Source organism: Lactuca serriola, chromosome 4, assembly GCF_051521515.1.
Source record: "Lactuca serriola cultivar US96UC23 chromosome 4, Lser_US96UC23_V15, whole genome shotgun sequence".
NCBI lineage: Eukaryota > Viridiplantae > Streptophyta > Magnoliopsida > Asterales > Asteraceae > Lactuca > Lactuca serriola.
This window is the reverse complement of record NC_136411.1, coordinates 42,264,317-42,275,959: the sequence shown is the minus strand read 5'-3', so window position 1 is coordinate 42,275,959 and position 11,643 is coordinate 42,264,317. Positions and strand designations below refer to the sequence as shown.

General features: G+C 37.0%; 1 protein-coding gene across 1 annotated transcript; it reads right to left on the bottom strand.

Moving 5' to 3' along the window:
• Positions 1 to 539: 539 nt before the first annotated feature.
• Positions 540 to 1,399, bottom strand: LOC145098288 (uncharacterized). Its single transcript, XM_079035932.1, has 2 exons — positions 1,115 to 1,399; positions 540 to 782 (listed from the first exon to the last, which is right to left on the bottom strand). The coding sequence occupies exons 1-2, from the start codon at positions 1,397 to 1,399 to the stop codon at positions 540 to 542; spliced, it is 528 nt and encodes a 175-aa protein (XP_078892058.1).
• Positions 1,400 to 11,643: the final 10,244 nt, after the last annotated feature.

Below are 11,643 nucleotides of genomic sequence, written 5' to 3'. Positions count from 1 at the left end.
TGATAACCATGAAATTCTTTTATTGTTGAGGATCTCGGAATAATCGGATTCCGAGATGAGATGTCATAAGATACTTTAGAAAGAACATGAACACATCATTAATACGTAATATAGAGTTCAAGATGGCACAGTCTCAAACTAAATATCAAAGGTAAAAATGGATGAAGATCTTAGAGGACCAGTTTCAAAAGATTTGAGATTACGAGAATTCAAGAAACAGAGCTCGCAAAAAGATAAAAGATGAACTCACATTACCGTTTCGGATTTGAATTCCGAGATGAACTCCATAACACATGATATTTTGACAAACTTCAATATGGAAAGATTGCAAGCACTCTGATATAACTATATCGGCCAGAACTTCAAGTGATGAGGAAAGCTGAACAACTTACAAACTAGAAGAATAGGTTTGACAAAAAGATACATATGATGATCCTATATTTTCCGAGAGAAAACGATTATGAGGATAAACAAAATTGACTTTGGAATTATTTTGCTTTAAAATTTTTCCATTAGAGAGTACAATCATCTTGGAAGAATTATGGATCAAGCATCATCATTCCCATTTTGTTCAGAAATCCATTAAATTTGGTTTCGTCTAATGCATTAGTAAAGACATTAGCAATTTCATCATCAGATGGAACAAAAATGTGTTCGATATTTCCTTTTAAAACATGACCTTTAATGAAATGGTACTGAATATCAATTTGCTTTGTCATTGAGTGTTGGAATGGATTGTGAGAAATCACAATTGCACTTTGAGAGTCATAATAGATTGGAATCTATTGAAATCAATAACCATATTCCAGAAGCTGAGATTTCATCCAAAGAACTTGCGAAGTGCAGCTTGTAGTGGTGATGTATGTTGCTTCGGCTGTTGAGACAACAATACATTTCTATTTCTCGGATGAACAGCTAATCAATCTTCCACCCAAAAATTCACAACCTCTAGAAGTGCTCTTTCTATCCATTTGAAGACCTCCATAATTTGAGTCGGAATATGCCTGAAGAAGGAAACTTTCATTTGCCAGATAGCAAATTACGAGGCTCTTTGTCCCTTTGAGATATCGAAAAATATGCTTGACAGCCAGAATATGAGACATATTCGGTTAACCTGTAATATAGAAAACAAGCATGTGGAGGACATGATGTTCGGACGACTTGTAGTAAGGTAGAGTAACAATCCAATCATTCCTATATACTTCTTCTGATCAACAGCAACACCTGATGGGTCTGAGAAGATCTTGTGTTCGAAACCCATTGGAACCTTTGCACAGGCACACGTGTCCATTGAATACTTTTTCAGAAGTTCGGAAATGTATTTCTCTTGATGAGTAAAGATTCCTCTCTTGGTCTCCTTGACTTGAAGTATGAGGAAGAAACTTAATTCACGATTCATGCTCATTTGGAATCAACTAACCATTAACTTTGCGAAATCAACAACCATAATTGAATCCGTGATATCCAAATATGATGTCGTGAAAATATATTTGGACTAACATGAGATGGTTTCAATTTGATCTTCGGAATAAGGTAGGATCAATAATTCCTCTTTGAAAACTGGAATGCTTCAGAAAATCAGTAAGATTCTCGTACCAGGTGCGTGGAGCATGGTTGAGTCCATAAACAACTTTTTGAAGTTTGTAACAATAGTTTGGATATGAAAGATTTACAAAACCAGGGGGTTGTTGAAGATACACTTCGGTATCTAGTTCATCGTTGAGAAAGGCACTTTTAATGTCCATTTGGTAAACCTTAAAGCCATTGTGAGCTGCATAAGCAAGAAAGATTCGAATGATGACTTCAAGACGAGCAACATGAGCAAAAGTCTCATCGTAGTCGAGTCCTTTGATTTGAGTATATCCTTTGGCCACCAATATCACTTTGTTTCTGATTATAACTCTAGCGTCATCAAGTTTGTTTCGGAAGAACCATCTTGTGCCACCAATAGGGTGATCCCGAAGAGGAGGGAAAAGAGTCCACACTTGATTTCTGTCAAATTATGCTAACTCTTCTTGCATGGTTGTAATCCAATCAACATGTTCTAAAGATTCCTTGATGGATTTTGGGCTAACCGTTGATATGAATGCCAAGAAGTGACACTCATTTTGAATGTTGGTAGCAGAGCTAGTTTGAACACCAATGTTGAGGTTTTTAATGACTTGATTTGGAGGTTGATCCTTTGTCCAGATGTGCAATCTCGGAAGTTCTTATGCAGCGTATGGTACGATATCAACAATGGGGTTGTGTTGCTCCCCTTGAACAATTTGAGTTTAAGGATGATGCCCCCCCCCCCCCTGAACTTCTGAACCAAATATTTCAATGTCATCATCATTCGAAAAGTCAAAGAAGTTGGCATCGTCTTCGTTGTTATTTGGAATGGGATCAAATTCAACGAATTGATCTGCTGCATCTTGAAATCCATCAACATTTTATTCGAGGGTTGGATGACTATTCTAAACCTCAATCTGATAAGGTTGAAATGGATCGGAATCAAATGGAGGAAAGGTGGGTGTTGGAGCAGAGACATTTTGAGAAGTCGGAGCTTCAACTGATGAGGACGGTCTTGATCGAGATTTCGAGTAAAAAGCAGTTTCTATTGGTCCGAACAGGCTTTCAAAGTTGGCTGCATGGATGATTTGGGGATTCAGAGACCCAGGAGGTGGAGCATCAGTATCCATGATGTGAGTTATAACATGAGTTGGATCTGAATTCCGAACAAAATTATCATTAAAAGTGACATCAAAGCTTTCTGCAAGTACACGAGTTCTATGATTCAGAACTCTGTAGGCTTTGGATTTGGCTAGGTATCCCAGAAAGATTGCTTCATTGGATTTTGTTTGAAACTTTGTGAGTTGATCACGGTAAATTTTGATAAAGCATTTGCAACCGAAAATGTGTAAGAACGAGATACTCGACTTTCGACCATTCATGGCTTCATACGGTGTCATGTTGAGACGACGATTGATGATGCTTTGATTTTGCGTGAAGCAAGCAGTAGAGACGTCTTCGGCCCAAAGATAAAGAGGAAGGTTTGCAAAGTTCGACATTAATCGAGCAACTTCAACAAGAGTTCAGTTTCTTCTTTCAACCACACCATTATTTTGAGGAGTGTAAGGAGCAGAGAAATTATGGTTGATGCCTTTGTTGGAGATGAATTTATCAATGGTGACATTGGTGAATTTAGAGCCATTGTCACTTCGGATTTTCCTAACAAAGAGTTTGATGAGAAGTTCAATTACTTTAATGAATTTAAATAGTTCAGAGGTTGTTTTAGATTTTAGTCTAAGGAAGAAGACCCAAGTGAACCTTGTGTAGTCATCAACAATCACAAGAATATACTTTTTGTGATGTAGACTTTCTACTGTGGATGGCCCACAAAGATTGATATGAAGAAGTTCTAATGGTTTTTAAATTGACTTTTCAAGGATAACAGGATGAGCTTTATTGGATTGCTTCCCATATTCACACGTAGTAGAAAGATGATCATTTTCGAATTTGAGGAGTGGCAAACCTCTGATCATTTTCCTAGAAACAAGATCATTTATGTATCAGAAGTTGAAATGAGTGAGCTTCCGATGCCATAACTAACTTACGTCAGGAACGACCTTTGAAAGAAGACAGAGTTGAGGCTTTCCGATGATCATGTTGATGTCTAATGTATTAATGTTTTTGATGCGATCAGATTTGATAAGACATTCTTTCCGATCTTTTGTCATAACATAGCTATGATTTTTGCAAAATTCAACTCTTTACATTAGTGATTTGAGCTACACTAATCAAGTTATGCTTGAGATCAACCATATACTCCTCATTAGAGACAAATAAATTGCCATTGTTCAAGATGCCATAGCCTCGAATTTCTGAATCTGAATTGTTGCCATATGTCATATAACTAATATTAGGAGCGAGTTTTGGATCACAAAAAATGTATTTCTGCCCAGTCATGTGCATGGAACAAGCACTATCAATATACAATATTGTATCTTGTTTCGAAGCACAAAGTTCCTGCAAAATCAGCAAGTTTTTGAGTTTTTAGGCTCCAAGTTAGACTTAGGGACTTTGGAATGGGCTTTGGACTTGGATTTGGTCTTTTGATCAATTGGAATCTCAGAAGACTTGTTCGGAGATCATTTTGGAAAGAAGCAGAATGTCAAGGTCTTTACATTTATCCAAAAATCATATTCAACCAAATGTTGTTTGGAAACTACTTTTCTCAGACCAATAGTTTTTGAGATATTGTTGGAATCATTTTATTGATAGATGTTACAAATGTTTTTTCTTACCTTTTTACTTTCCATTCAAACTTTTTTTTTTGAATCTTTTGAAGATTTTTGAAAAACAGTGTAACACCCTGGTTCAGGTATTTTCAAATTCATCCCTTGGTTTTAATTATGTCATTTTTTGGTCCTTCGATTGGAAAGAAGTGGCCATAGGAAGCCCTAGTGGAAAATTTATAATTTTGATTTGGAAGGAGTACACTAAGCGTACATGTGAGTACGCTAAGCATACTAGGGCGTACCCTAGTATGCTGGGGGTACACATATGTACGCTGGGCGTACTAATGTCCGAGTGAAAACCCTAAGTTTTAGGGTTTGAGGGATATTTAAGCACCTTTATAGCTCATTTACACCCACCTTTCCAGCCTCCAAGCCCTAGAGTCGTTTTTGGAAAACCCTAACCCTATAAGAGTGTATTTTGAGCTAAAAGTGTGTTCATGGTGTGCTTATAGAAGGAGTTACATCAAGGAGCTTAGAAGTTGAAGCAAGCTTGTGTATCTTAGATCATCACCTTCTTGGGAAGCTCCAAAAGGTAAAAATTCTTCACCTTGATGCTTTCTTTTCTTAGATCTCATTTTGGTAGCTTTTTATGGTTCTTTTTGTCTTAAAAGTCCCATTTTTATGAATAATTGGTTTTGGACATTTTGGCTTGTCCTTTTAGACCCTAGGAAGGGTTCTAAGCCATAAAAATGAGGCCCATTTAGCTAGTTTAGCTCCATACATCTTGTAGAAGGTCTTAATGGATTAAGACCTTGTGTTAAGGACTTTATGGACGTGTAGAGTCATAAAGTTGGAAACATTATGACTCTAGATGCCTTTGGACCTTGGATTTGAAGTGGGAGCTTAAGTGTTGAAGCCATTAAGCACTTAATAAGGAAAATGGAGTTGCGAGGTTATGCCCTGTGTAGAAGGGAGTACACCCCACGTACTCGGTCGGCTCCCCCGTAATCATTCAATGCAAGGCTTGCGTACGCTGAGCGTACCTCCGGAGTACTCCCCGCATACTCGAATGGAACTGCCAATTTTGAGTTAACTCGGTTGGGTTGACTAAGTGGATTTATGGAGTTTGACCATGTCTGACCAAGTTTAACCATATTTGACCAAGTTTGACTATTAAGGGTATTTTGTATATTTTTGGGATTTTGATGGAATTGGTTACTTGGATGATCACTTGAATTATGTCGAGAGACTGGTGGCGATTCTTGATAGGAGGAAAAAACCTTTAGGAACAAGGTTGTTGAGTTGGTGAAAATACAGTGGCAACACCGCAAAGGTTTAAAATGGACATGCGGGTCGAAGGACGAGATGAGGGAGAATTACCTGGAGTTATTTGTGGCAGCGGACTTTAAGGACGAAGTCTGATTCAAGTGAGAGAGAATTGTAACATTCGAGATAATTGGTATGTTCCTTTTTAACCCTTAATGTAAATTTCCCTCATTTTAGTCCCTAGCTTAGTACGCAGGGTGTACTCTATGAGTACGTTGAGCGTACTAGCTCGTTGGTTAGATCAAGGATGTACCCACGTACACTGGTGTACGTGGGAGTACGTAGGGCGTACATAATGCATAGGAAAACCCTATTTTTTTGGGTTTATTCCCTATTTAAACAACTTATGACACCTTTGGAACTCCTTATGAAAATCCTACATCTCTTTATACCCTAAGATCAAAACCCTAATGGCCATTTGTGAGATTTGAGCTTGGAAGTGAGTTTTGGTGGTGTTTTTGGTGAAGTGAAGGAAGAAGAACACTTGGAGGTTGCTTGGGAGTGGCATGAGCTTGTAGACCCAAAGTCATCTTCATCTTTGCAAACTATTTGAGGTAAAAATCTCTCAAATGGATGGTTCCTTATTTTAGATCCAACTTAGGGTGTTATTTGTGTATTTTTGGGTCCTTTAAGCCATATTTGAGATTATGGTGTACTCCAGAAGCCATGTATATTAAATCTTAGCACCTTTGAGGTCCCTTGTCAATAAAAATGAAATCTTTATGAGTTATATTGGTCCATGCATGTGTTAGGATCCTTAATATGGATATTTTTTGAGTTTTGGGTCCCATTAAGTCATGTACGGGAGTAAAGTTGCCAACTTTATGTGTTAACTCACCATTTAGGATCAGATCTGCGAGTTTGGCTTAATGGCTTAACTAATTAAGTGCTTAATGGGTTGGGTTGGTCGTCTGTGGAGTACACAAGGCATACCCAGCTCATACATTACGCACTGGACCCGGAAGGAGTACGTTGAGCTTAAGTCTAAGTATGCCAAGCGTACTCAGCAGTTTGACTTCCGGTTGACTTTCATGGGTTTGGGCCATATTTTGGACTTTTTGGGTTTGGGTCTTGTTGGGCCATTGGACTTCAGACTTTTGGCCATTGCTAGGCTATGACCCTTTTTGGATTTAGGCCATGATGGGTTTTAGGACCATTTAGGAAGTTGGGTCATATTGGGTTTTAGGATGCCGTTTAGGAATTTTGGCTTTTTGAGCAAATGGGTTGGACCATGGTTTTGAGCCAAGTAAGAAAATGGTAAAATGGTATTTTACCTTGGATGTTGGACAAGTAATTTAGGTTCTTGAATATGGGTTGAGATCTATTTATTAATTGGATGTTATTTCATGGTGTTAGCGCGGAGATTTTTTCGGATTAGCAGACCGAGATTTTATCTGACAGACTCAGTAGCTTGAGGTGAGTTTCCTCACTGTGTTTGGCGGGTCGAAAGAACCAATGTTGGCCCATAGTTTATTATGATTAGAATTCTAGTTGTCTGCGTGACTCTTGCATATATGCTATCTGATATATATATATATATATATATATATATATATATATATATATATATATATATATATATATACTGGGCGGGGACTGATGATTATATTGTATGCTAATTATCTTTGTGAGTCTTGCATGTGTTTATGTGTTTGTATGTATACCGGGCGGGGCCTGATAATTATACTGAGGTGAGTTTCGTCACTGTGTTTGGCGGGTCGAAAGAACCAATGTTGTCCCATAGTTTATTATGATTAGAATTCTAGTTGTTTGCGTGACTCTTGCATATATATATATATATATATATATATATATATATATATATATATATATATATATATATATATATATATATATATATATATATATATATATATATATATATCGGGCGGGGTGTAACGCCCGTAGATCCGAGCTAGTCAATTTAGAGATAATAAGGGTCGAAAACGACTTTTCGACATAAGATTATTTAGAATAAATAATCTGAACCAAGTTTTTTAATATGTCTCAAGGGTTCCGTACATATAAAGAACGCCGAAATCCGAGTTATAACGAAGAAGTTATGGCTCGTCGAAGTTTTACGGCAAAACCGGTACGACACCGGGAGACGTAAATAGTGGATTTTTGATAAAGGACTTTTTATCCTTATCGATCCAAATAAAAGTTTTAGTATATGTTAAACCGAGAACATACAAAAAAAGAACGCCCAAATCTGAGTTCGTATGAGGAAGTTATGAATTTTCTAAGATTTGACATAGCAGTGCACGACCCGAAACTCGAATTTTAGTTTGAGCGGTTTTTGGCCTACGCGACATAAATGAGAATTGAAGATCTCATTAATAGGAACTCAACGGTAAAAAGACAAACGAAAACAGAGTCCGTATGTAGAAGTTATTAATTTTACGCGGAGATTTAAGAGTATAATCTCCTCGTACTGTTGAATTGAAGATCGGTCGAGAATTTGCCGACGGAGTCAAAATGAAAGTTGTAGATCTTATTTTTATCTACGCGTGGATATAAAGAACATAAAAAACGGAGGTCGTATGTGAAAGTTACGGATTTTAGAAGTCGGAAGTGTGCTGTGTGAAAATGTGTGATGTGGCACAATCTTGGCCATTGCTTTCTCCCCAAGTCTTTCCACTAGATGGTGACATGTGGCACCAAGTTCAGCCATTTTCACCATATAAATAGAACCTCTCCCAGCATCATTTTCTTCACACGTTTCCCATTCTTTCTTCTTTTTACTCTCTCTCTAGAACCTCTCTCTAGCCCCAAAACCCCATGAAAAGCCTAGGGAACCTCCCTAGCACGAGGCGGAAGCCCCGGAGTGCTCGCCAGCTCCGAGAAGAAGAGATTTTCGGCTCGGGAATGCTGCTCCAAGCAAAGCCCGGTTTTCTATAAAACCTGTTGTAAGTGAGCTACGCCTACGCTATGTTTAATATAGTTTTTGTTTAATTATAGTAACGTTATTAGGAACTTATAATAAGTACTTGAGCTATTATTATGGGTTATATAAGTATTGTTTAACGCTTATATAATAGTAATAATAGCTAGACTATTAATTAGTCTCGACAAAATAATAGACTAAACTCTAGTGGTAATAATACTAGGTTTCGTCGAAGGAAATTATTTTTAAGAAGCGAAACATTGTCTGAGTTCGGAATCACCACCTTTTCAAGTGGGTGCATAGTCCCTTTCATGAACATGATTTTAATACAAGTATTAATTAAAATATTAAATATATGTTGAAGAGTTTATGTGTGAGTTCATAGTCCCTTTCATGAACGTGATTTTAATACAAGTATCAATTGAAGTATTAAATATATGTTTATGTGCGAATTATTTGATGTTGCCTGAGATACTTATTAAAGAACATACCTGATTATATATGCTGATTTAGGATAAAGAGTAAACCTAAATTAATTATGAGGAACATTGGGTAGTGTTTTCTTACGAGTACGAGTGAATTATACTCAGAGAATAAAACCTTAGTATATGTCATTGATCCGGGAGCATGGATTAGACATAGTCATTGTCCCTAGTCCGAGAGTATGGATTAGGCATAATCATTCATCATTAATCCGAGAGTATGGATTAGTGGAGCCTGAATAATAAGCCTTAATTTTTAGGACGTTACAGATAGCTTTTGTGTGGAGCCTGAATAATAAGCAAGCCATTTTGGTGACAAGGGAATCGAGATCCATAAATTTCCTACCTTCTAGACACTTCATTAAGCTTTCAAAGTTATAAAGCTCATATATTTATGGTTGTTGATTGCTAGATCTAGCATTATAAGCATATTTGTTCTCCTTTTGTCATGTTTTCTATGGAGTTTGGAAAACTCCATGTCTAAATGTTACTTGAGATTGGTTTCTATACCTTTTGAGGTGAAATGAATGCATGCTCCAGTCTTGTTTGAGCCATGCATCAAATCCTTGTCATTTTGGTATTCTTTAGATCTAGGGTTTGGCATGATGCTTGATTTGGGCTTGCATGAGGATAAAATTGGAAACTTTATCCATTAAGCGTTGGAAATAGTGTCCAAGGTCATAACTATTGGTAACATTTCTAATAATAACAGAGTCCTTTTGGGTTACCCTTAAGACCGAACTAAGCAATTAAAAGACAAAAATAATTTAGGAGACATTAGTTTATTAAATTGTCATTTTATGATAAATTAATTATGTAACATCCCAAAAATAGTAATAAAAATTTTCATTTTCATCCTATCAAATCCATACAAATTTTTTTCCAAAATCAATCATGGTAAAATTGTCTCTCAATCATCAGAGTAGAATAGTAACAAATAATGCGGAAAAGTTATCAGTGGATGTTGTGCAGTTAAGTTGAGCCCTTCCCTTTGGAACTAGAAGTACTTGGAAATGTTTAAAACACAAAACCATAAGCACAAAGATTAGTGGGTTCCCTAAAATACTACATACCATACATATAAGTGGGTCCAACCCTAGGGGTGTATTTCAACCCTATGTGAATTCTATGATCCAACCATAGTCTTACAGTCACTTCCAGATTATAACCCATCTCTAACCTTTTTGTCATGATCCAACCAGGCTCTTCCATGTAAGTCATAAAGACAAAAAAGTGTTGTGATCTAACCACAGTCTTTCATACAAGTGTTGTGCTCCAACCACAGTCTTTCATACATGTATTATGATCCAACCATAGTCCTTCATACAAGTGTTGTGATCCAACCATATCTTTCATGAAAGAGTCACAAAGACAGTCCAACAACCTACATAGTATAGTGAGAAAACTCACCTCAATATGCAAACAGGAAATCAAACACTCGAGCTACTAATATTGGAACTCCTTGCGCTAAACATATACATAATAAAACCCTAATAAATAATTAAGGTAATAAAAAGCATTCAAAGGGTCTTGGTTCATCACTAACCATCATTACGACAAAAGACCATTTTCATTTCCAAGACTAAAACCCACCCCAATTGAACAAGAGTCAAACTATTCAAAAAGTTAACAGTCAACCTTCAGTTGACCTACGCTCAACGTACATGCTCCTCTACGCTTATCGTAGAGCTCCAGATGAAAAACGGGCCAAAACCACGCTACGCTTAACGTAGAGAAATCTATGCTCATTGTAGCCATCTGATGTCCAAAAATCTCATTAAGCTCTTAATACAGAAAGTTAGGTCCTCAATCTTTCAGATGTGAACTAAATGAACATTCTGATGGATAAAGTCTCCATCTTTATCCATTTGCATGCTAACAAAGAGCAATAAAATCAAAACTTAAGTCCATAAGTACTCTAATGTTGAAGAATGACCAAGCTCTAATTTTTATGACTTAAAAACCCTAAAACATCTGGAAATGGCATTCAAATGATATGAAGTAAGTCGTACTCTCAAAGACCAAGATTATGGGACAAAAGCATATAAACTCATGACCAAAATAGATCTAGCATGAAAGAACACCAAGATGGAGAATTTATACCTTCTGGAGGTGGATTATGGGATGAAAAATATGGATCTACAAAGCCTGGAGCTCCCAAGTGCTTCTCCAATGAATTCCTCCTTCAAAGATGCACACAAGAACACCCTAAAGCCTCAAAACTCTCACAAGGTGGCTAGGGTTTCAATATGACTAATTAAGAGGGTGAAGGTTGAGCATGGAGAGATAGTCTCAAGGAGTTAGAGCCTTTAAATAGGGCTCACAACCCCAAGAATTATGGTTTTGGTGTAGCGCACCTACGCTCGACGTAACTCAACCTATGCTTAGCGTAGGTCATTAAACCCCTACATGATATCTTCCACCTATGCTCAACGTAGGGGCTATCATACGCTCAACGTAGGACATAAAAATGCAGAAAATGATAAATTAAACCTTAAAGAGTTATACATAAGGATACAGGTGTTATAAATTAGAAGCAAAATTAATTGGAAGTTAATTAGCTATAGGGATTGGATGTTAATTAATTAAAAGGTCTAATTAATAAAAACACTCCATGGGGTGGATTCAACGGTAAGGAAATTCCTTTGGCTCTAATCAACTAAGAGCTAGAGATCAAACCCTAGATGCTCCTAACCCTAGAATTCTTAGCATCCCCTTGCTCTACCCA

What these genes read in the sequence shown, in the direction of transcription:
- LOC145098288 (XM_079035932.1), bottom strand. Translation starts at nt 1,399, where the DNA reads ATGAATCGTGAATTAAGTTTCTTCCTCATACTTCAAGTCAAGGAGACC. An exon ending in GCTTGTTTTCTATATTACAG is followed by an intron (nt 783 to 1,114) that starts GTTAACCGAATA and finishes TGATTTCAATAG; the next exon opens with ATTCCAATCTATTATGACTC.